The 25055-nt window shown below is 55.7% G+C and overlaps 1 protein-coding gene across 4 annotated transcripts; it reads left to right on the top strand.

The window, feature by feature from the left end:
• The first annotated feature begins 415 nt into the window (after nucleotides 1–415).
• PIK3R6 (phosphoinositide-3-kinase regulatory subunit 6) lies at nucleotides 416–22056 on the top strand. Of its 4 annotated transcripts, none has more exons than XM_001232430.7 (20): nucleotides 416–609; nucleotides 8311–8427; nucleotides 10025–10108; nucleotides 10527–10618; nucleotides 12176–12244; nucleotides 12641–12773; nucleotides 13317–13386; nucleotides 13592–13775; nucleotides 13957–14104; nucleotides 14420–14506; nucleotides 14725–15181; nucleotides 15861–15957; nucleotides 16076–16198; nucleotides 16654–16764; nucleotides 18226–18316; nucleotides 18724–18794; nucleotides 19018–19108; nucleotides 19236–19306; nucleotides 20352–20464; nucleotides 21178–22056. In XM_001232430.7, the coding sequence occupies exons 2-20, from the start codon at nucleotides 8388–8390 to the stop codon at nucleotides 21332–21334; spliced, it is 2289 nt and encodes a 762-aa protein (XP_001232431.4). In that variant the 5' UTR covers nucleotides 416–609; nucleotides 8311–8387; the 3' UTR covers nucleotides 21335–22056. The 4 variants fall into 4 exon arrangements, with proteins under 4 accessions (XP_001232431.4, XP_004950022.2, XP_046758044.1 ...); XM_004949965.5 differs by having other exon boundaries at nucleotides 15861–15966; XM_046902088.1 differs by lacking the exon at nucleotides 416–609 and adding an exon at nucleotides 5226–5410 and having other exon boundaries at nucleotides 15861–15966.
• Nucleotides 22057–25055: the final 2999 nt, after the last annotated feature.

Below are 25055 nucleotides of genomic sequence, written 5' to 3'. Positions count from 1 at the left end.
GGCCCCATCTCTGCTCAGCCCCACCGCCGAGTCACGGGTGGGACAACGTGACACCGCTGAGCAGTAGCAGAGCTCTGCACCAGGCCCGTGTCAGCGCGGTGACGAATTTCCCCGTGACCCCATCCCTGGGGGGGGGGGGGGGGGGGGGTCGGGTGTCCCCACAGCTGGCAGCGGGGGGCTGCGGGGGGCACCGTTCCACGGCGGCGGAGAGCAGACGCGCGTTGCAGATGCGCGGAGCAGATGCGCACGGCGGGATGCCAGCGCTGGCAGCGGCACAAAACTTCGCGTCGGAGCTGGGAAAGCCGCCCGCTCGGACAGACTCCTCCTTGTCTCTCGTAGCAACACCGGCTGCTCCCGGCGCGGGGCAGCCCGGGCGGTGCGGTGCGGTACGGGAGCGGCTCGGCGGGGCAGGGACGGGGCGGAGAGCGGCGGCTGAACGCGGCACGGCAGCTTCTCCCTAAGGGGCTTCAGCCTGAAAGAGGAAGTTGTCTCGAAAACAGCTGCCCTCGCCCCGCCGCGTGCGGCAGCACCGCCGGCACAGCGGACCTCCGTGGCACCTCCGGGTCTCGCCGTGCTGCGCTGCGCCGGATGAGCCCGCGGGGCACGCAGGTACGGGCCGGGATGGGCAGCGCGGGCACAGAGGGTGGAATTGGGGGAATACGCGGTGCATCCCCGCGGGTAAAATCCCCGGGTAGGGCTGAACGGGGTCGGTGTGGTGTTTTTACCGGGGGGAGCGAGGGGGGGGGACGGACACTGGAGGTGCTGGGGTAGGGGGACGTGGGATTGTCACCCCGGGTGCCCGGTGCTGCTGAGCACACAGTGCCCCGCTGCTGCTGCAGGTGGGCTCGCACCCAGCCTGCCCGCCCAAGCGATTGCGGGCTCCCCCGTCAGCCTGCAGCCACTCCTGGGGTCACGGCAATAAATGGCGATGGCTGTGGTGACAGCACGGAGCAGACAGCAGCCCCGTCCGGAAGGGAAACTGAAAAGTGGAGCGCTGGGGGGGGTTTGCATTTCAACGAGAGCCGCCGGGTGCGCTGCGCGCGTGGGGCACAGTGCAGCCCTTCCTTCGTCCGCACAGCACCGCCTCTCCCTCTGCCTCTTGGCAAAGTCTGAGCGAGGAAACAATCTCCTCTGGGCTTTCAGGGCTGATGGATCGCCTCTGCGCATTACAATTCCTTTTGTGTGTGTGTGTGTCTATTTGGTCCTTGCATTGCGCAGTGGGTGCGTGGCTCCCCCGGCTTTCTCCAGCAGTTCCTCTGCGGATGATCCAAATCCAAGGATATCATTCAGCCCTCACAGCCGAGCATCCTACACCTGCAGTGGGAGAAAATAGGGGTCACTCTGCTGATGTGCTACCCGTGGTGGCATAGGGCAGCAAACTGGTTTTCCTGGGCCTTACAGGAAGCCTTGTTCATGGTGTTGCATGACACAAAATCACTTATATTTTTTGCTACCTACCTACCTACCTATCTATCTATCTATCTATCTGTCTTCAATCTATTTTTTTTTTTTTAACTTTTGCACATAAGAGCTGCAGGGAAGCACCCGGCCCACCTCCAGGCACCAGGCTGCCCACCTCTCTGCTGGGGAAGCTCCAATTTCAACATTTCTCTTGGGGTGGTTTCCCACACAGAGTCCTGCATGTGCTCTCAGAGCCGTCCTGCTCCTCGTGTCTGATGCTGTCCCACTTCCAGGCAACACCCGTGCCCCGGCTCTAGGGTGCCCTGAGCTCCCATTGCTCTATGGGACGTGGGGTGGGCGCAGCAGGAGCAGCAGTATCAGTCATTGCTGTGTGGGCTTATGGTTGGGATGCGGTGGCAGCACTCCTCCCCTGCAGCCCCATGTGCCCAGAGCCAGAAGCTCGGATTTTTGCAAGAAATACAGTTCCTCATCTCCAAGTCCTTAGGAAGGAGCTGACCCAAGGAGCCCCTTGGCATGGCTGTGTCCCTGACCCAGACGTGAGGGCTCCTGGGACTTGCTTCCCTGGGGACTTTCTTCCCCGTCGCTCTCTTGCTTTTGTGAGCTGGTGCCAATGGCTGTGCAGAAGGCAGCTGCCGAGTTGGCTGAGTCACGTTGTTCTATTCTGAGGTGTGACATGCCTTGAAGACAGCGCCATCCGTCAACCGTAGTTTGGGCAGGAGCTGCTGGGAGAGCTGCGCCGCGGTGGGTGCTGCTCGTGGGGCCCCACTGCAGTTCTTCAGCCCATACCCGTGCTGCTGGGGGTGTTTGCTGCACACTGTGAGATGCGAACATGCCCTGAGCTCCTGCTTGAGCCCCACATTTCCTAGCAAGGGGTAAGGGATGTGCAGCCAACATGAAGTCTGCTTTCCCTACGCACTGCCCGCGGTTTGCAGGGCTGCACTGCGCACCATTTGCCCTGAGCACTCTGTGAGCAGTGCTGGCAGAGCTTTTTTCCCTCCGATTGTTTATCCAAAGTGCACTCCGGGAATGGAAAGAGAGACTCTAAATCGAAAAAGCCGATGTGTCCGGAAAACTCGTTTCTTCCCTTCGAGAAAATGAAACGTGACGTTGGTGAGGAAGTCTCCAATGAGCCATTGGTGTCCAGGAAGAGCTCCATTTCCACGGCAGCCTTAGGGACGGGATCAGGGCTGTTCGGTGCTGGTGGACAGATGGATGTGGGCTCTGAGGGGGTTTGGTGGCTGAGCCGGGTCCCTCCTGCCTGCCCTGTGCTGTGGGTCTGCTGGCAGGGACGTGCCATGCTGGAGCAGCCGGTGAGCTGCAGCAAAGTGCTGCTGGGAAGCAGAGCCTCAGCTGAGGATGCGTCTCCTTGGCAGGGAGAGCCTTGGGGAGAGCAGTTGCTTTCCTGTGGGGCCGCCTGGAGCCACCAACCTGCCAGGAGCTGAGGCTGCAAATGGGGCCAGAAGGGACTGCGCGTGGCTCTGCTGCTTGTCCTGGGGTGTCCCCCCCTGCCAGTCAGAATGGGACAGGAGTGAGGCTCTCACACATGCTCTTCAGGTGATTTTTATGTGAGTTTGGCGTAGTTCTCATTTTAACTCTGACACCTGTGCTTAGGGGAGATGGAGCCTGAGCTCCGCATGCATCTCTGTCTGTGGCTTGGGTCCTCGGTGGAGCCTGGAGCTGCTGCTGCCCTGCACAGGGGCTGCATTGGTCCCAGGGTGCCACCCAAGCTGTGCAGCAGGGCAGCCCCGTGCTGGCAGCTCTGCATGGCTACAGAGAAGGTTCTGGTGCGCTGTGCTGGTGGATCTCACTGTAGCATTGACATGTGACCCTGGATCCCAGCACAGCATTTGGGGATTTGGGGATTTTGGGGTCTGTCTGGGCAGTGCCACCACGTGATACCGGGCAGGTGGGTTGGGTTGGGGTCACAGCCCTCAGCTCCTGCAGGGACAACCCCCCTTGGCTGGCTGTCAGTGCTGGAAGGACGCAGAGCTGTGGGTAACATCAGACACAGTGTCACTGTGCTGCTTTCCTAACTGAGCTGGCTGGAAGCAGCCATGGGGGCAGGGGGGGCAGCGAGGGGGTGGCCAGTTCTGCTCTGCTCTGCACTGGGGACATCTGTTGTTTTCCAATGGGGACATGTGCTCCGTGTCCCCCCCAGCCCAACACACCTCATCTTTCCTTGGGACTCTCCATTGCAGAGCAGCTCACTCACTGCCGCCCGTGGTCCTTGCGTGCCCTTCCCAGCTCTCGTTGCTGTGGGGCTGAGGTGATGGTGGCATGGGCAGAAGCTGGAACATGGATGGTGATGGCTTTCCCTACCCCGTGAGTGCCCAGCCTCTCAGCTTGCCTGGCATGCGTTGATTGTAGAGGAATTAACATCATAGGTTGCTCCGAAAGTAATGCCTCCTATCTGCTCTTTCCACGTGAAGGAGCTCAGTTCTCCCCCTTTGCTTCATCTGCACTTCCATGTCAGGTGTCTTTGTGTCAGAGTGCCCTTCTGCTGCCCTCTGTCACTCAGCAACAACATCTAACAGGATATTGGTGGGAAGGTTCAACCTCTACTGCCATCCCACCAACATCTCCCGCTGACATCATGGGCCAACATCATCAAACAGGAAGCATTACTTTTGGAGCGGCCTTCATGCTGTTGGCATCATTGCTAACTCTGCAGTATCGTTGATATATGGGTAACAAAACATATCAATCTTTAATATTTTTCCTAAAACATTAAAAAAAAAACACAAAAAGAGAGGAACAAACCCACAAAACCAGTGGGATATGGGACCCTGTGTTTGTAACCCTGCTTCGAGGGATGATTTTTTGGGCATTCTTGAAATGTATTCACAAACTTTACCAAAGCTGCTGTGCATTTTTGCTGTTTCGAGTGCTGTGCTTATCCAATGGGTCAGAGCACATACCATTATTTGCCATCTCCTGAGAGCACTGCGCAGTGCTGCCCCGTTCCTGTGCAGTACATGGGTTTTTCCTGGCAAGCATCTGTCACTGAGCTGATAAAGAGCTGCAGGAAGCCTCAGGCAGAGCCGTGTAACCAAATGAAGGGCTGCAGGAGGCGTGGAGAGACTGTCTTTAGAGCAGGACTAAATATAACGCAGGGGGAGCAAAAGTGTGTGCAGCGTGGGCTGCACCTGCCCTGCTCTGTCACCTGTGTCCATGGGAGAGCTGAGGGAGGGGATGTCCAGGATGGCTGTGCTCAGCGGGTCTGATGGAGTGGCTGAGCTTCCCAGGGCTTCCCTCTGGCTCTGGGCTGTCCTCCATGGCGCTGGGCACTTCTGCTTTGCTCCTCCTACGGGTGGCATTTCAGCTCCCCTCGAGGTCTGTGTGTTCAGCAGTTTCTACCAGCTCTTGGTGACCCATGAAAAGAGCAGCAGGTCTTTCGGGGAGCCCATGCATCCCCAAGTCAAGTGCTGCTGGGGACAGCTGAATGACCCCACTGAGTTCACTGGGGCTGGGATGGCTCATGTGGGTGGGCACGTCTCCATCCTTCTGCCTTAGCACTTCCAATCCCACCCCAGAGCTTAGGAGAGCCATGGATGGGAGCTAAGGGGGGAATCAATGCCCCCAGGGTCCCCCAGCCTGTCAGTGAAGCCCTCTGGTGACCTCCAGGACTGTCTGTGAAGCCCACACACACGTAGGGTGGGCTGCTGGTGCTCTGCTCACACTGCTGCTGGCACCCTGCAGGGTCGGAAGAGGAAGATGAGGCTGCAAAGCCTCTTCAGCCATGATCTTATCAGCCTGTTTCTGGGGCAAACCGTGCTTTCACTGCGAAGTTCCTCATTTCTCTCAGTGCAGACAGATGGCTCCCATCGCTACCCCAGCTCCTGGGAGAGGTGGCTTTGGAGTCATGCAGGTTGCATCTCTAAAAGCCTCGTAGCTCTTGGAAACCGGCGGGAGGGATGCGACTTTCCTTCTCACCCTCTCTGCTCATTTTTCTCCGTGCAAATGAACTAAAATCCAGCTGATGCCACAGGTATTTTAAGAACTGCACAGAGGAAGCGGGGCTTGGCAGCTCTGCAGAGAAGTGGGATGAGCGCGGAGAAGCCGCTGGTCTTGCTGAGCTGGCAGACAGCAAAATAACCAGTTACGGGATGAGATGTGTCTGGTGGCTGCTGCAGGGAAGGGAAGAGATGCGTGGGGAGGAGGGGGCAGAAAGAGGAGTGGTGTGACTCGGGGAACTGAGCACTTCTGCAGGGCCGGCGTTTGCACCGCGCTGTCGCATTTCCCCTCAGCTCAGCCACGGCCGTGGCTGCCTGGGGCCCATCAGCCCTTCCTGTTCTGGGCCAGGCTTGTGGCCGCTGCGCTGCGAGCTCTCACACGTGCACACACAGCAGGGCTCAGCACCGCTGCTGGCTGCCGGCTCCTGCCCCATCGCACCCTCCTCCTCCTCACCATGAGCCCATCCTGCGCCCCGCGGTGATGCCGGGAGCTGGGAGGACACAGCGGGAGGTGAGTGCGGCCCGGAGCAGGACAGGGGACGGGGTCTTTCTCGTGGGTCCCCCTATGCAGTTTGGAGGTGTGGGTGGGGTTGAGATGGGGTCGGTGCCACCAGCCTGCAGGGCAGGGTACCAGGAAAGCCCATGGTGTTTTCTCTCAGGCTGAGTCTGCCAGGTGGGGCTCTCCATTTGTGGCTGCTGTGTCTGGGGAAGGCAGAGGGATGTGGCGTGGGTGCTGGGGGCAGATCCTGGCACAGCACTGGGGACCCCATTAGTGGGTGCCGTGGTGCGACGTACACCCATTGCCTCCGACACCAGCCCTGGTGTTGCAGCAGTGATGTCTGCAGTTGTGCACATCTTCTGCTAAAGTGCATTTTTACCCAAATCAATGGCTCTGAGTGTGGCATTGGTGCTTGAGATGGTTCCTGTGGCCCTGCAGGGACACTTGGCATCTGGTGATGGCCAAGGTTTCCCTCCTACCCAGATGCCAAGCCCAGCACAGGCTGGCAGCCTCCATCTGGGGTGTGAACTGTGGCATTATGGTCATCTGGCACAGATCAACCTGGCTTCATTGATGCCACTGAAAAGCTGCGTGGGAGCAGCCTGCATCTGCATGGGTGAGGGACAGAGGACGTGGCTGTGGCAGCCACAAGCCTCATCTGAAGGACGGCAGACCAGTGTGCTGGGTCTGTGGAGGTTGGTGTCTTCATCTTTCCCCATCGGTTGTGTTGGCTTTTTGCAGGCAAATTGGGTTATTTCCCTGCAGCTTTTCCAAAAAAAAGAAAGCCTGGGCTCCTGTCTGTGAGAGCTCTATACAGAGGGGGAATTGAACCCTGGTTGCAGCGTGGGCTCCTGCCTGTTCAAAGCCCTTCTTGTCAGGTTTGGGTTTGGGCTGGGTTGGTGCAGAGGGCATGACGCAGGGGCCTGGTGCCATCCTTCTCTTCCCATCTTCAGCCCGTGTCCCTTCCCTCCTTGCCTCTTGGTACCCTTGGGGAGCACAGCAGGCAGAAAATGTCCCCTGTGAAAAAGAGTGGTTTCTGCCCAGCAGGGACCCCGTGCTGGTTGTGGTCGGGATGAGCAGTGACCAGCAGCTGGTGCTGGTGGGAAGCAGGCTGACCCCACGCCTTCTCCCTGTGCCCTTTGGTGCCTCTTTTCACATAACATTCTGCCTGTCCTGATGGACTCAGAATACACTGGGGCTCAGTTTGGGGCACTTCTGGTAGCATTTTCCTGGGGAGCTGCGTCCTCGGAGCATGCAGGGCTGCGTGTCCCACCTGCAGGCTGTGCAGGCAGCAGCAAGGACAGCAGCAGAGCAGCGGGCCGGAGAACGAGAAGCACATTTCCGTGGGTCCGGAACCACTCACCTCACCCCAGGTCCTGTTCTAAATCTGGAAAGTGAGCGCTGCATGTTGGGTCCCCTCCCACGCGTGGGCAGGTGGGACGCGGATGTGGAAAGCCACGCCGCCGCTCACAGCCGACACGCGTTTTGCTTCGGCAGGCACCAAGGAGCACTGCGCGCACCTGGCCCCTCGCCGGGGCCTTTTTCCTGCAGGAAATAATGTGCTGAGAGCCACCGTGCCAATCTCTACCATGCTGTGTGGTGCTCGTAGTAAGGAGGAGTGGGAGCACCACGCGCTCCGCTGGGCATCGCTGGGGCCAGGGGCTGCCCAGCGGGATGCCCTGCGTTTGGTGATGGGTGATTACAGGTTTAGGGTCTCTGGGGGAAACGAAGCCTAAATAGAGCAAGGATGTGAGGAAGAGCATGGACTGATGGCCTGATGGTGCCTGGAGGGACCTGGAAGACTGCGGGTCCCATGAGTGGGTGCCATGTCATGGAAACATCCCTTCCTTCCTCCCTGCTTTCTTTTTCCTCTTTTGTTGGAGAGAACAGTGCTTGATGGCAAGGGATGCCTTGGATGTTGTACTGAGGGACATGGTTTAGTGGGGCAGTGTTGGTGGTAGGTGGATGGTTGGACTGGATGATCTTGGAGGTCCTTTCCAACCTTGGTGATTCTATGATTCTGCAATTCTATGCTGTCCAACACCAGGCTTTGGAGCATGGCTTGCTCCTGAGCTCTGCTGGGGTTTGTTTCTCTGGGGTGCTGGGCAGGGACCTTATGGCAATTCCGCTTGCCTTTTTCATCTGTTCCTTGTCCTCTTGGACTTTGCGTTTTGGACTCAATTTGACTTAAACCCAAACATTTCTCCTTGACTTCTGGGGAGAAAAAGGCTCCCAGCGATGCCCCGCATGGCGATGCTCATCCTCCTTGCTGTGGGTACCAAAGTGCTCCTCTGGGTTCAGCTCTGAGCTTAACCTTTCCCCAACAAACACCAACCTGGTGCCCCAGGGCTAAGTGCCAATTGCCCTCTGCCCTGGGCTCCCTTTCCCTGCCCTGCCTTTGCCAGTACAGCTGACAGCGCCCTGTGCTTTTTGCAGGTGAGACCCCGGACCCGAGGCCATGCCCGTGCGCAGTGAGCAGCAGCCGTGCACTCAGCAGCCTTGCAGCCGTGCCCATGCTCTGCTGCAACCCCGGCCCAGCCATGGAGAGCGCAGGTGGGTGGAGAGCAGATCAGATATGCATTCTGGCACAACCTCACATTTTATCGACAGGATATTGATGCTGAAATATTTTATCTCATGTATAAGCCACTCCTGCTGTTGCTGGTAAGCTGTGAGCATTTATAGATCAAAGTGCCCCTTGTTTGTGTGGGAGCAGTGGTGTCATGCTTCACTCCCCATGAAGAAATGGCGGTGTACCACGGCTGCAGGCACTTTGATTTAGGAAGAGAGGACACAGTGTTTGTCTCAGCCTCAGGAGAAGCTTCCTGTCCTCATTACAAATATACACAAATGAAAAAGAATGGGAAGTTTCCTTCTGTCCCTTCCTATGGCTCCCAGCTCCCCTCTCCCGGTCACTGCTCCTTAGGAAGCCCAAGGCCCTGCTCCACCACCCAGCCCCAGCCCTGTCGGCTTTATCCCTTTGCAGAGCCATGCAAGGCGGTGTGGAGGTTGTGGTCCTCGGGCACAGTGCTTCCATAGCATCGCTCAGGCTGCCTCTCATTTCCTGTAGGCAAAGAGCAGCGCACCATTGCCCTGAGCCATCCCTGATGCTTGGGGAGACGGAGCTGTGGCTGAAGAGGGTGTGGGGGGGGAAGGGCAGATTTGGGGGGCAAAACTGAGCAGTAAAGGCAGGGTTAGGTTTAGGTTAGGGTTGGGGTTAGGGTTAGGGTCAGGGAATCAGTGTCTCCTACCCAATCTCTCACATGGCTTTAACAGCTGCGTTGTGCCGGCGCTGACACACGAGCTCCCTCGTGAGCAGCAGTCCTCACCACAAGAACAAGTCATACCCCAAATCAGCTCTGAGGTTTTCACGTTTATTTTTGGCCATGGGAAGGATGCGGCTCACTGCTGACGTGCACGGGGAGCGGGCAGCACTCAGAGCTCTGTGTGTGCCTGGGGGTGATCGGGGCCCTGGGTGGGCAGCTGTGGGCTGGGGGAGCCTGAAAGAGAGCCCTTATCACTGAGTCACTGAGATGCTCCCACGGGAGGTGTAAGAAGGAGTAGAACAAGAGGAAATGGTTTCGGACATAGGTTGGATATAAGGAAAACACCCCTAATGTTCACACTGTGAGGGGTGAGGTGCACAGAGCTGTGGTGGTCCCCCATCCCTGCCAAGGTCAGGGGATGGGCTCTGAGCACTGATGGAGCTGTGGGTGTCCCTGCTCAGTACGGGGGATGGGACCAGGTGGCCTTTAGGGATCCCTTCCAACTCCAACCATTGTGTGATTCTATGGTGGATGGGGACGAGGCTGAATCCCCACGGTGCCCAACTGCAGAGTTGTTTCTGCTCATTCATAGTGCCAAGCGTTGCTTTTGGTCCTTCAGCTTCTGTATTTAATATGTGATTGTTTTTTTCCAATGAGAGGGGCTCTTCAGAGCTCATGCAGAGCAGAGCCTCTCTGCCACCGCACCCCTGTGAGCGAGCTTTGCTCTCAGCATGGCTCCATGCCTGCGGGGTATGGTTGCCCCATAGCTCTGACTGGTCGCCACTGGGGCTCGGCCAAATTTGATGCCTTTGATACCCATCCCGGGGTTTCCCTGCAACCATCCCTGGGTGCTCAGGCTGCTCATGCCCTCCTTGTCCCCGCAGAGGTGGAGTCGGACATCCTGCGCCGTGTCCGCACGCTGCTGCGCGAGCTGGACGGCCACCACCCCGCCTGCCAGCGTGACCGAGGTGAGCCCCTGGGGCAGCCCCATCCACCTGGAATTTACCAGCCTGTCTCTGCGGGGCCGCTGCTTGGCCACACACTGCTCAGCTCTTTGCTGGGGAGTCAGCTGCAATCCCTTCATCGCCATGGTGGGGAATAGCGCTCAGCCTGGGGGAGCAGCTGGGCTGCTGCAGCCTTGGGGAGCTTAATTCATTCTGGGGCATTGATTTTACTTGGAGTGCATGGGATGTTTTGCAGTTAATTAGATCCAATTAGCACGCCCCATCTCTTGCTGAGGGTCACTGGGTGAAGCAGAGGGTGGAGAAGCCACACTGAGCTGTGGGAGAGATCCCCGTGGGCCGTGGTTGCAGCACCCAGATCTCCCCATCCATCAGTTCACTGCTCTGTAGGGCAGCCTCACCTCCCCCCCTTCTCACCTCTCAGGGATGCTGCGATGGACCCTGCACAAAAAAATTGACCAGAATCCCAGTAACAGCCCCATCCTGGTCCGGATCCTGGTGAAAGAGCTGGAGAGGGTGAGTGCCTCACAGTGCCCTGCAGGTGGGGGGATCTCATCTCCGTGGGGCTTCATCCATCCCAGGCAGGACGAGCCCCGGGGAAGGAGGCTGTAGGGACTGGAGCCTCAGAACCCGGGGCAGGTGATGTTTGCAGCCCACAGACAGCAAAACGAAGAGGCCTTCCAGCCACCCCCACGCCTCCCTGCGGTCGCAGGTACCGGGGAAGTTTCTCTCCCTGCCACTCATTTCCTCCGCGTGGTGTCACACCTTGCCCCATATCCTGTCCTGGGCGCATCGCACAGAAACCCGCGGATGGATTTTGTGTTTCACCGATGCATCTCCTTGTTTTCTGAACTCGGGTGAACCTTCAGCACCCCCAGCACCTGCAGCAGTGGTGATGTGGTTGGGTGTGTTGTCACCTTTGTGAGCACCCAGTGCCCTCATCTGCAGAGGCGCCTCTGCTGTCGCCTCCCTCTGCCCCCCTTTGGGGCTGAGGTCTGCATTCCCCTGCAAGAGCTATATCAGCCCCCCCCATCCTCCCCCCTGTTATCCCTCTGCTGCTCTTATTCTCAGAGGGCTGTCAGTCCTCCTGGTCTATAATTCCCTTTGTCTCCCTGAAGCTCTCCCTGGAAATCAGTATTAAGCTTTTTCAGCCCCCTGACACTGCGGCAGCCCTGAGCACTCAGCACCAACCACCGATAATAACTCAGCAATTTCATGCTCGAGTTCCTCCAGGGCTCTGCCCAGGGATTAGCTGGCCTCAGCAATTCAACCTTACTCATTTTATCGATCATGTCTAAAGCTTTGCTGCCATCGGTCCCATTTAGCTGGGATCCAACAGCAGCGCATCATCCCTGAAAAGAGGTGCTGGGGGGAGACCCTGAGCACCAGCATCACCATGGCAAGGCTCTGCCAGCCCTGCTATGCCTTTATATCTGCTCTGCAGAGCTACACAAGCATGGGGCAGCATCAGCAGCACTCAGCACCTTCATGCTGCAGTAGCCCTGTTTCCATTTGGGCACACTAGGTAACACATTGCCCCTTCCCTCTCGCAGTGAGGATCCATGAGGTTTTTGGGAGGAAATCAGGTCTATCTGGAGCTGTTTCTGTTGCTGGAGCTGTGTGGGAGCTCCCAGCTGCCTTCCCACAGCCTGGGACGTGGGAGCATCCCTCCTCCCTCACCACTCTGCTCCCACACCCACCAAACACAACACGGGCCCTTCCCAGAGGGTTCCCAGAGCTTTTGTGTTTCCATTTGAGTTTCTTGGGGTTTTTTTTTTTTTTGGGGGGGGGGGGGGGGAGGCAACAAAAAAGCACTCCCCAGTGAGCTCAGATGGAAACTTTTTGCCATCTCCCACTGTGGATTCTGTGCCCTTGGTGGTTCACCACTCACCCCTCGTGGCCAACACGGGCAGCCCGCCAGGCAGGAGCTTCCCCCACCCCCAAGGACACCCTGCCCATGCCAGTGGCCTACAAGGAGCTTCCAGAGCTCCGCCAGCCCCGTGAGCATCACCCTGCACTCACTCGGGGCTGTGGTGGGTGCCCCAGTGCTGACTGCGCCTTTTGGTCCCGCAGGCAGAGCGAGGTGACTACAGGCATTACATCATCCCTCTGCTGCACACGCTGATGTACGCCTTGATCAAGGTAACCTCTGTGGGGCAACATCCTGGGAAATCAGAAGGCAGGGGAGGGACCACCTATTCCTGTGCTGAAATAGCCCAGCCAAGCCCTGCACTGCCACAGATGGACACACATTTCCCAACGTGATGTCTGAAATAATGGCACGTTTGGGAGGGCAGGTCCTCCCACGTGGGTCCTTCCCCCTTTTCTTGGTGCTGATGGTGCAGGATGGTCCATTTGCCCAAGCAGCTTTCCAAACCTGGCCAGAATGCATCCCGCAGCCTTCAGTGGGTACTGCTGGAGGCACCACCACCATCCTGGTGCCGGGTCCTGCCCTCCCCTCCTAGGGACTGCCATGGAGAGACCCCATTTGGGATCGCTGCCTGCGGCATCTCATTAGCTGCCCCTGTCTCACCCCAGGCTCCCTGCATCTCCGACGAGCTCTGCAGCAGAGTGTATGATTTCTGCAAGAAACTGCTCACCCTGCCCAAGCCTTTCTGCACCATTGGTTTGGACTACGCTGCCAGGCTGAAGATGGAAAGGACAACACCAGGTACGATGCTCTCCTCCTCTGCCCCTGAGTTTGGGGGTTTGTATGCAGAGCTGGGCCAGCCTTAGGTCTTCAGGATACATTTGGATGGAAGAGTTCCCCTTTCCTGGTTTTGGGTGGGTATTTGCAGCTGGATGGGACACTTATGTCTTTCCCACCCCAGGGCCAGGTGGGGTGAAGCACATCCCTCCACACTTGGAATGGTGCTCTTCACATCCCTCCACACCCAGCACCATCCCTGACGTGGCCCCATGGCCATGGCCAGCAGTCAGCCTTTCCTCCTGCTCCAAGCTCTCCTCTGAGCTCATAATCCTCTAAACAAAGGAAGGGAAATACAGGAAATTATCCATGAATAGAAGGAGTTTTCTTTTTCTGTAGCATGGCCTATCTTTGTCTGTGGTTATATTTAACCCAGGGCTGACTCCTGGCCCTTACCTCCCCTTTCCCATCAGTGCTGACCCACTTGGAGCCCTTCCTGTGAGCCAGGCCAGGTTGTTTTGCCTCGCGCTCCCAACCCTTGTGCACTGATTTTCTCACTTTTGTTAGGGATGCTCTACCAAAGGATGGTGATTTCCGAACAAAGTCTTAGAAGCGACCCCTACCCCTACCAGGAAAAGTGAGTTGTACCTCTTCAAATGTATCATCACTCTTATTTCCCCCATACCTTTTGAATTCTCTAGTGAAGCTGTCCCTTTCCTTGCACCCTGAATTGATGTTGGGCGCACAGACAACTTGGAGGCAAACTCCATGGCAGGGTGTGTGCTGGGGGGATGCGATTTGTTGACTGCATGTTGATGTCCCCATCTACCACACCTATGCAGGATTTTCATCTTCGCCGACCCGGAGCTGCTCTCCGAAGCCATCTGCAAGGCTCTGCTCACCGACACGGAGGCAGCTCGTGTCTCCCAGAGCCCGCGGGCGTGTATGTGCTATGTGATTACCCACACTGTGCAGGCAGCCCTGGGCGAGGGCTGTGACCTCAGCGCCTTGAGGACGAGGCTCCAGGTAACCAGCAGCACTCGTATGGTCCCAGTGTGGTTTCCTAATAGTCCCACTGGGCACTGGGGCTGCAATACGGGCTCATCCATGAGCCTGTTTGCACAGGGTCCATTTGCCATCTTCCAACGCTCTGCCCGTGGAGCATCTCCTCTTACACCTGGGGGCACTGACGGCACCTCTGTGGCAGGGCATGCCCAGCAGCGAGGTTGAGCACTGGTTCCAGGAGGTGGTGATGGCTGTCGAGTGCACCGGGAGCCAAGTGGCTGCAGACCGCGGGCAGCACGTGGAAAGGCTGCAGAGCATCTACAGTGCCATCCTCAGCTCCTCGCCACCAGGTGAGCCCCCGCTGTGCTGCCCACCCTCACCATTGCCCTTCCAGAGCCCATCCACAAAATGAATGTTATTTGTTCCCTAAGCTCCCTGCTGTCTGCAGTGCCCCATGTCACCTCTCCCTTTCCCAGGATGTGTACTGACCTTCATTTGTGCAGTTTGTGAGAGCAGGGGACTGTGATTACAGCCTTGTGTTTGGCCAGAAGCGATGGGGTGGGAGAGCCCCCAGGGCTCAGGACTGTTCCGACAGCTGAAGCAGAGCACCAGTGGGTTTTGTGCACTGCCTGCTCCACGCGCTATGAGAACCCTTGTTCCTGCAGGCGATGCTCCCCTGGAAGGGCTGCAGGGCACCCCGCTGCCCAACCCCAACATCAGCTTCCACCTCTGGACAGAAGATGATCAGCTCTGTGAGTGAGGCACCAGGGCTGGGCTGGGAGGAAAAGGCAAGCAGGGCACCCCTGTGAGGTGCACGGAAAGCACCCGGTGAGAGTGGTGCTGAGCTGGGAAATGGGGCTGGAATGGCGATTCGGAGCTGCTGGTGGCCCTCTGGTTGGCAGCTGGGGTAGGATGAAGGCTCAGCCTGAGCCTGGCCGTGTCTCCCTCCCTGAGCTCCTCCTGCCTGCAGGGAAGGAGCTGGTGCTGTTCATCCGCCCGCTGTCGCAGAGCTGCGAGCCGGATCGCCTGAGCCAGGACCTGGACAACTTCGAGATCCAGGACATCATTTCAGACTGCGAGTGCTGCGAGCAGACCCGCTTCTCCGTGCTCTCTACCGACAGTGGCATCGAGCGGGACCTGCCACCGAGTGCCGAGGAGCCCTTTGCCCCGTGCAGTGCTGACACGGAGCAATCCCGGCTCCATAGGAAAGGTGGCATTAAAAAAAAGCCCTCGCCGCTGGAAAGCGTGGCCTTCCTGCAGACTGGCTGCAACGGCCCCGGGACGAAGCCTGCAGCCAAGGTGCAGAGGAGAGTGGGGATCCCTACTGAGCCCACGGCCCCGCTGCTGAGGCTGCACACTGCCCGCATTGTGCTGCTGGGGGACGACCGCATCCTGGGGCGCCTGGCACAAGCCTACCACTCCCTGCGGTGAGCAGCTGCCAAGGGGAGGGGGGTCGGAGTGGGGGCTTTGCTTGGTGGCAGCAGCCATTGTGGCTGGGGATGGGTTGGGATCCAGGGTTACCTGGGGCAGGATTGGACCTGGATGTTCTGCACCTGAGTGCATTCATCTTGGAATGAATGCTGGAAGGGTTTGGGTTGGAAGGGACCTTCAAAGACCATCCAGTCTCACCCCCATGCTCTAGGCAAGGAAATCTTTCATTAGACCACATTGCCCAAAACCCCACCCAGTTCACTGTTGAACACCTCCAGGGATGGGACATCCACAGCTTCTCTGGACAACCTGTGTCAGTGTTTCACCACTCTTATGGTGAACAACTGCTATCTTCACTGGCTGCATGGTGCACACGTGGAGGTTTTCCATTCTGTGCATAAGACAGATTAAAAAAAAAATAACAATAAAACCAGGCAAGAATTTTTCCAGTGCACAAGGGAAGGAACCTAATGAGCCCACCTATGGGACATCCCATAAACCCTCCAGTCTGGATTTGGGAATCTGCGGGCATTGCTGCTGCTGTGTTCCATTGGGCACGGGAGGCGAGCGAGGAGGGTGTGTGCTTCTGTTGCAGAGCTGCTGTCATCTCCTGGCACTGTTTTCCTCCCCCTTCACCTTTCAGGCATGGCTATATTTATTTTCTTCCCTTTCAAGGAAGCGAGAGACACGACGTGTCTTCCTGACCCCAAGGCTAAACCTGCAGTTCTACTACGTGCCGGTGACCGGGCAGCCGGGCACGCCGGCAGCTGCGGTGAGTCTGGTCAGTGCTGGAGGAGGAGGGATGGGGATCCCACGGACTGACCCCCGTGAGCGCCTCCCTCTGCCTCTTGTGAGGTGTGAGCCGTGCCCTGAGCTGTGTTTCTCCACAGAACCCCTCTGCCACCAGCCCTGAGGAGCTCTGCGAGGTGGCTGCCTACCTGGGCAGAGCCGATCCCTGGTATGAGAGCAACATCAACACGCTGTGCCACATGATCCCCAAGCTGGCCACCATGGTACGAGGAACCCTCCCCACCCCCAGCACTGATCCCTTGCCCAGAAACCCGCAGGGCTGAGCTCGTGCCTGCAACGCTCACGTGTGCCCCAGATGGGGGCTTATGCCTTGCAGGCAGCCAGGGTTGGTGTTGAGCCCACGAGACCCATTTTCTATGATGGGTTTTTTTTTGGCCAAGGGACAGGAAATGGCATATTTCAAGAATGCAAATGTAAACGAGGCATTTGCTGTAATACCCCAGCTCTCATTTCCTGGCAGTTTGAGCCAGCAAGAAATGTGCCACCAAGAAATATTTGAGCCTGCAAGAAATGCGGGGAGGTGGGGGCAAGCCTGCACCTCTCCCATCAGCTCCCATTGGCTTCAGCTGGTCATGGCAGAGCAGCTGAGCTCACTGCCCCTTACTTGGTAGGGAGACAGTGACCGGGGCTGATCCTCACTGTGATTTTCGCCCCCCAGCCTTCCTCTCCGAGCAAGCATCTGATGACTGATCTCTTCATCACTGATGTGATTGCCTACTACGTCCGCATGGGCGCCCAGCCCGTCTGCTTCCAGGTGTACGCAGTGAAGGTGGGTTCTGTGGGTGCTGTGCCGTCCCGTGGCACTGCCAGTGTTTGCTCCCTGTTGCTGGCAGTGCTCTGCAAAGCCCATGGGATCAGCAGGATTTGGGCAGCTCTGAGCTGGTCCCGGTGCCCCCCAGCCCTCCCCCTTCTCACCAGGCTCCCAGATCAGTGGTTAGGGCTGGGGGTATGGTTATGGGTACAGATAGGTCAGTGATCCTGGAAAGGCTATTTTGGGATTTTGAAGGTCAGCAAAGCAAACACTGGCATTACTCTGTGCGCCCCGCTCTGCTGGACACGGGTTTGCTCAGCAGCTCTGGCACCTCCTGCTGCTTTAGGTGTTGCAATCAAACAAGGGTTCTCTGGATGGCTTCACCAAAACCTTACAAAGTCTTTGCAGGGTTTCCTGAAATGCTAATTTATTTGTTTCCTGCCAGCTTTTCTCTGAAATGGCAGCAGGGCGAGACCTGGTATTTGATACGAGCGCAAAGAACTTCTGTATTTGGTCCTAAAGCGTCAGCCCTCCATCTGCTCCTCTGGCAGTTTCCCCCTTCAAAGCTCAGCGTGGTATCAGTGCACATATCTCTTTTTAAGCTGCCCGCAGCCAACGTGGTGATCTATTGCAGCAAAGGAGCAGCCGTTGCATGAGCAAACAAGCGCATGGCTGGCAAAGATCTGGAAGAGCTTTGTTCATTATTGGTGGAGCATCACCAAGACTTGAGTTAATAACGTGTAGGTTGCAAGCACCTGAGCCGCAGTGTGAGTCGCTGAGGGTTTTGTTTTCCTTCTGAATTTTTCTTCGACACATTTCTCCTCCAAGGCAGAAATTAGGAGCGAATGAAAGAGCAGTGACTCAAATGGGGGAAGAGGAACTGCCTCCAGATGTGGTTTTCATACAGAGGCACTCAGACTGCCCTGCTGTCATGCAGAGCGTGATCTGGAAGCACAGAGCCTGCTTTGCTGTTTTGGTTAAGATCACACTGTTCCTCTTTGGCTGCAGAGTGCTTTCCTGGAAGTGGGGATGGAGCCCCAGAGGAGCTGGGTGGAGGGCGAGCAGAAGCTCTCCAGGACCTTATCTTCATGTTTTGCTCAAAGAGTACTGCATAGATCTGATATGAGCGGCCGATTCAGGGAGAAATGACCGGCCTTGCAGTGAAGGCGGTGCCTGTGGTCAGGCTGGGAGCTGCTCCCCCAGCACCGGGCATCTGCTGGGAGCAGCCATCCGTGAGCACGCAGTGACACCCAGCGGTGAGGGCCCATGGCTCAGCCGGCGCTGTGCGCTGCGAGGCGTGCAGCGCTCCCGTGCTTCGGAAAGCAAAATCAGCTCTCCCCATCCCATCTGTCGCCCATGGTGAGGTGATGGATTCCCTTTGACGATGTCCCACTGGGGCACTCCGGACAACCTTTTGCTGCTCCAGTCCCTCTGTGATGGCACAGGGTGACTGTTCTCAAAGATTCCCCTGTCTTTCAGGTTTTCTTCAGCAGCTCAGCACAGGAGCCGGCTGAGGATGTGTTCCTGACGGAGCTGTGTGCCCAGGTGCAGGACAGCATCTCCTCCAGAGGTGCGTTTGCTCCCTGTGCAGCCCCACAGCTGGGGCTACACCATCCATGGCCTCGCCATGGGCACAGCCCTCACTCCCCAGGGATCAGGAGACACCCTGAATTCCTCCATCTCCTTCCTTGGCATGTGATGATAGGGGCATTAGGGTGGTGGCTGGGGGTCTCAGCCAGGTGATGTCACGAGGCACAGGAGTGCCTGAGGGCTGGTCTGTACCCAGTGCCTGATCCAGTGGATGCTTGCCATTGGGGTTGAGCACAGACCCTACAGTGAGTCCGTCTCACCGGACCTTTTGGTGGCACAGAGCCTCCAGTGTGCCTACAGAGTGGCTTGTCCCCTGCACTGCTGTCCTCTGCCCTGAGGTGGGTGGGATGAGTGACACCTCCATCCTTCTTGGTCCTCCCCTTGCAGAGGTAAACCCAACCAAGAAGAAGACGACCCTGGATGGCCCTGGCATAGATCTGACTGTAACATACAGGAAGGTGAGTGTGGCTCTAGGCACCCAACGTGCCCACGTCTGCAGGCATGGCACGGACCTTCCAAAAGCAGTCATCTCACCCTCCTTCTTTTCCTGGAATTGCACTCCAGGAGAGGACAGAGAGGTTCTGACTGTCAGCTATCTCTGTACTTGTGAAAAACTTCCCCAAAGCTCCCCAGAGTCACCCCATGGCCTGGCTGAATGACCAGAGCCTTCCATCCCCACAGGTCGTGGTGAGTGACCGGGCAAAGGAGGTGTCGCTGTCCCTGCGCTCCACGGGTCTCTCAATGAAGGCCATCCCTGCCAACACGGCTGAAGGTGGGTTTCTCTGCCTGAGAAGCAAGCTTTGCTGAGATTTCTGGTGCTCCATAGGGCGAATCTGGCCATAGTACTCAGTGTCATTTGTGCCTGGCTGTCCAAGTCTGACATACTGCTTCTGTTGCAGATCTGGCGTGTCTAAATGTGAACATCACCGAAGTTGTTAGGATCAACAACTTGTCAGGACGGTCCTTTTCAGTAAGTGGCCGTGGGTGCTCCTCACCCTGGGAGGGTTGGCCAGTGAATGGAAAGCCTTTACAACCACAGTGAAGGGGAATCCTCCATGGAAAGGAAGGTTCTGGGAGTTTCCATGGCTGGAAAAGTCTATTTTCTCTAGTCAAACCCCATATGCTGTCCCTGCTGCTCAATACCACATCACACGCTGTCTCAGGACACCCTGAAGTACCGAACTGCCAGGGTGATTGCGTGATTCAATGGGCAGAGTGGAGAAATGAGGTGTAGTCCTTTAGTCATCATGGCTCTGCTTGGGTGTGGGAGAGGATCTGTAGGTTTGGGATCAACCCCGTTAGCTCCGCATCTCCAGCTGCAGTCCTCTCCAGACCACCTGTGTCAATCCATGTATGGCCCACCAGAGTAGGGGCTGTTATAGCAATGCTTTAACGAAGCATAAACAGGAAACAGGAACTTCAGTGAAGTTCTAATTGGTCTATTCAGTCTATCAGTCTGTAATGAAGTCTAATCAGCACATCAGAGGGATGGATATTCTCTAGGGCTCCTTTGGTTTCACATGAGAGGCCAGGCAGAGGATGTGCTGACCTGTGGGAACATGTCCCTACAGTTTGGGTGTCAGTAAGTGTTATCATGCCTTGGCCATTTTGGGTTGCCCTGGAGCCTTCAGTCTCTCAGCTGGTGCTTTCCGATAGCCAGTACTCTTTTGGTTATTGTGGCTTTTGGAAACACCAAGGTGCTGCAGCCCGTGCTGCCCACCGAAGTCCACCAGGAGAGAAGGCCATGCCCCACATCGGACATCCCAAACCTTCCAACCTGTGCAAACTTGGCCAATTGGAAAAATCTGCCCTTGCAACCTTAGGCTGTGACCATTGAAAGAGAGAGAGACCCTTCTATCTTTAGAGCAGCCACCTTGCATCGCTTCTGAAGTTTAAAGTGAATGAGAATGTCATCATTTTTTCCCCTTCATACCTGCCATTTGTCTCCTCCATATGCACCACTCATGCCAGGTGCGTGAGGCACTCATTGAGCTCTTCCTCCCCTCCCAACCCAGACCGTGGCAAACAAGTTGAAGACGTGCAACATCAAAATCAGGAGCACGGAGCAGAGGCCCTTCACACTGTGTCTGGACAAGGACAGCAGAAGGACCTACAGGAGTGTGGTCAGGTGAGGATGCCCTTCCTGGGAAAGCAGGGCAGAGTCCAAGAGCCGTGCAGTCAGAGACCTGTCTGAGTTGAAAGGGACCCTTAAAGGCGAGCTGGTGCAACTCAGTCAGGTGCTCAGAGTCCCATCCAGCCTGGCCGTGGGTGTCTGCAGGGTCGTGCTCTCCTAGCTTTGCATTTTGGGGTGGTGGTGTGAAAAAAAAAGGGTTCTTCTATTTTAAGTAAGGTGCTGTCATTAAGAGAGTAGAAGGACAAGTACATCCAAGATCTTGGATCTGAAAGGCTGTGTTGTGGGGCTGATGCTCTCTACACAGACTGCAGTCCTTCCTGAGGTATCTCAGGCATGTGGAGGTCAGGACAGAGGAATGAGCCCTGTCAAAAGTCAGGGATCAATGTGGCTGCAGTGGTGATAGTGACATATGAAGTGCTGGAAGGAACAGGCAGGGTTTGTGGTTGGTGAGGGAGGAGCACGGGTAAGGTGGGAATTTCTGAGAACTGAAGTAAGCAAGGCTGAGGCCACTGCTTTTGTGTTTAAATGCTGGTACACATCTGCTCCCACCCAAAACCACTCTGAAAGCATAAAAGCAGCTGCACAGCTCTGTGTGGCAGCCCCCGCTCTGCAGTCAGAGCAGAGAGTTGGGATTCAGTCTGAGATCAGACTCCGGCCCTCAAGGGCAGCTTTGCATGAGCAGTGATCACGTTCTTGTCCTCCTGCAGCCTGGAAGTGTCTCCTTGCCTAGAGCCCAGCTACTGCCTGCAAAAGTCAAGGACAATGAAGTTCAGCCTGCAAGAAGCAGAGGATGTGGGACTTGTGAAATACATGCCCAAGTCTCTGCTGCTGCCCATCAACACGTTCGCAGGTGTCATCCAATGAAGAAAAGGAGAAAAAAAGCTGATGTGAAAGATGCTGCACCTGGGTCGTGATAGAAGAAATGGAAAAGGAAAGCACACTACGAAGCTGCCAACGGTGGCTTTGCAACCAGGGTGGTGTTTGTAAAGGCAGAGGTGGGCAGGGCTCAGGGAGGACAGCCGTGTGCCAAGGAACGGCCGTGGTGGCCGCAGCCTGGGCTCCCTGCCAGGGCAGAGCTGTCCTGAAGGACTTGAGAGATTTGACCTTTTGCACAAGTCATGAAAAACCTCCAAGCTTTTCATTTCAGGGAAAGGACTGGGGAAAATAGAGCTGAGGTGATGGTGCTTGCTGTGCTTGTGGATCAGAGAGCAATTGCTAGCACTAATATTTATTGCGGTGGCATCTCCTGGCCTGGCGTGCCTGTGTGTCCGATGCGTGTAGTCGGTGGGACACCCACTGTTGTTTCAGGGACATGGGAAATCCAGTGCAATATTTGGCAGTGATGAACTCAGGCTGCCCAGGCAGCACAGCCTGGCTTTGTTCTGAGAAGCCTGCAGAACCCCTGGGAGACTCCTCCGTTCCTTCCCCCTGCTGCTGTCAGGGTGTGGGAGCCCTCCCTGGTTTGCAAACAGGCTCACACCAATGCAGCTTCATGGAGGAACGTGTCTGAGGCCCATCTTTGCTGAAGTAACGGAAGAAACACGGTGTGCGTTGGTTGGCTCTCTGAATACAGTCTGTGGTATCTGGGGTGTCTCCAAGGAGTCTTCTGTAGATTCACATTGGGGAATCACACTGTGGGATCCACTGTGGGCACCCTTCCATGACACTATCAGCTTTGATTCTCTCAGCTCCCAGCAGCTCGGGGGTGCTGGCTTGGATACCCTGCCCCAGGGAGGAGTCCTCCAGCCTTGCAAGTGCACACAGCAGCTCTTCCAGTGTCACCCACGGGGCGTCCCTGGAGTGCAGATATTCCAGCCTGGAGATGCTTCCCTCCAAGCCTGCAGGTTGCCCTGGCTGGTTGGGCCCCACAAAACCCTCCTGCTGCTGCCCCTCGTTGTTGCCTTGGCACAGCAGGCAGCTTTGGTCCCTGTTCCCAAGCTCAGGGTTTATGCACTCTCACTTTGGATGCACCACACAGCCCCAAACTAGCACTGGAATACATTACAGGGGGCAAAGCAACTCTGGAACTGTTGGTGTGTGATGGATTGTTTAGCAGCGTAAAGAGCCTCCAGGTCCTAAAAAGCATTTAACCCCAAACCAGCACCGATAGTTGACAGGCAGCAGCATCACAGCACCTCAACGTCCCAGTGCAGGAACCTGGAATGTCTCAGCAACCATCTTCAGTTCTTCAGTGCAGTTTGTCATCTCCCCTCAAAAACGACAACCATTGCCAGGACAGCACCAAGAGCTTCGGCCTTGGAAGGGGCTGAAGTTGGAAAGGAGGATCAGAAACGTGTCAGGAAACATCTGCTTGCCCCAACGTCCTTCCTCTCTGAGCTGCTGCATATGGTAACACTGGGCTCAAAGTGGTGACCCATGGCACTGCACACCTCTGACTTGCTGGGCTTCTTTGCTGGGGGCACGTGGCCCTGGGCACACCAACCAGCAGCTCACAAAGCCATGAGACCATAGGTCGGAGAGTGGTCTGTGGTGTCCAGGGCTGATTTTGTACAGCTGTAAATGGTGTAGATGGATTATAAGTTATTTGTACAGGTGTCACAGAGGATCCATATCAGAAGGCGCGATTCTTTTAATGCCAATTAAATATATACATATATATACATATAAAGAGGGGGGAAAAAAAACAGCAGAAATGGATCTTTTTATTAATGTACTTGCTTGTGGCTGGTGTGAGAGGGGTATGAATTGTGGGAATAGAAGGACCTGTGGCCCTGTAGGTGGAAAACAATTCATGAACTTGTGTTAATGACTGAGCTCTGCTTTGAAAAGCTTTCAGCTCTCACCAAAAGCTGTTGTCATTTGACCAGGTACATGGAACCACCTCATTCCTTTGCAGAATTAACTTTAACAGCATCTCCCTGAAGTTTTACAAGCCAGCTGCAAAACCCAGAGTATTTCTCTAAATACATATCTAATACGTAGCATAGGAGTGGCATGGTGATCTCCTACCCTGCTCCCTCCTGTGCTCATAGGACAAACAAGGAAAAGCAGTGATGTTGTAGATGATCTCTGTGTGTATTGATTACAGTTTATCTGCACATCAGATGCTTTCAGCATAATTAGCTCCCCATTTTCTGGCACAAACCCACTATGCCATGCCACAGCCTGCTGCAATGACTATAGATAGGCTTGTCCTTGAGCCAAGAATAACTGGAACTTTGTACTGAGAAATTGCCTTCTCCCTGGAATTCAAACTCAAGTTGAGAACAGTTTTAGGGTCAAGAATCTATCCCAGCCTTATTACCATATCATACCTCAGGAACCCTAATTGCTCATTAATGGGGTGCATGACAGCAGTCCTGTGCCAGCAGCACACCTGAGAGCCATGTGAATTCCTGTTGATTTGATCGGTGGTGCTGAGGATGTCATCTGTAGCTGGTGCTGTTTGGATCTCACATGGATTGATGTACATGTGTGACATGGTTCAGTGGGGCCCACTGCATCAGTTCCAGCAGATGAGGCAGCATTCACTACCAGATGCTGAATGTCTCTCTGCTTTTAGTGAAACAGTGCCCAGACCCTGCATGTAATGTCATTGCATGGCCAATGGAGCTGGACTGCAACCCACACAGCTCATTGAACCCAATACTTTATCTCACCTTCTATTTTCATTCCTACATTGCAAGGAAACAACTAAAATTGCAGGTTCCTTCCCTTCCCTTCCCTTCCCTTCCCTTCCCTTCCCTTCCCTTCCCTTCCCTTCCCTTCCCTTCCCTTCCCTTCCCTTCCCTTCCCTTCCCTTCCCTTCCCTTCCCTTCCCTTCCCTTCCCTTCCCTTCCCTTCCCTTCCCTTCCCTTCCCTTCCCTTCCCTTCCCTTCCTTTCCCTTCCCTTCCCATCTGCTGACTTCAGCTGTACATTTCTCTGGGCACAGACACATTTCTTTGTGCATCACTTCTCCACTGCTTTTGCTATGATAGGAACCACTTTTCTGGCCAAAGGCAGTTTTTTTTTCCCTTGAAATCACATGTGTTGACACCATAACACTGTGGATGCAGACACAGAGCTGAATAGGAGCTAACTTTAAAGTTAAGCTCTGTTTCACCTTTCATATTAAGAAACCCTGCCTGGAGAAATCAAGCAACAGAAGAGGTGACCTCATGCCAACCTTATTGGTAGAGCAGAGAAGGACATTGCTAGTGATGGGGCTGTGGATTTGGACCTTTGAAAACATTTCCAGCTGTAATCAGGTTGGAAGGTTGGAACTGCGGAAGGGATGACAGCAGTGGGAATAGCAGGCTTGTGCTGATGGGAAAAGGAATTCTGAGCCAGGAAACACAACCAAGTGCCGAAATCATTTTAATGGTCGAAGCGTGGATTGAGAGATGTGAGCTTCAGTTTTTGACAAATCCAAGAAAAATAAGCTCATGGAATTATTTAATAACTCCCATCCTGTTGTTCTGACCAGACATATATGCCCTTCTGCAGGAATAGGCAGTTCGGTGCTCTTTGTGCTTCTCAGTACCTTTCCAGTGCTTGAGTGGATCCATTAAAACTTCTTTATAGTGGATTTGAGGATGTAGAGCATCTTCTGCAAGAGAGGTTTGTACACAATGACAGCACTGA

This window comes from Gallus gallus, chromosome 18 (genome assembly GCF_016699485.2).
Source record: "Gallus gallus isolate bGalGal1 chromosome 18, bGalGal1.mat.broiler.GRCg7b, whole genome shotgun sequence".
Classification (NCBI taxonomy): domain Eukaryota; kingdom Metazoa; phylum Chordata; class Aves; order Galliformes; family Phasianidae; genus Gallus; species Gallus gallus.
The sequence above is the reverse complement of the archived record's forward strand: the minus strand, read 5'-3'. Positions and strand labels throughout refer to the sequence as shown.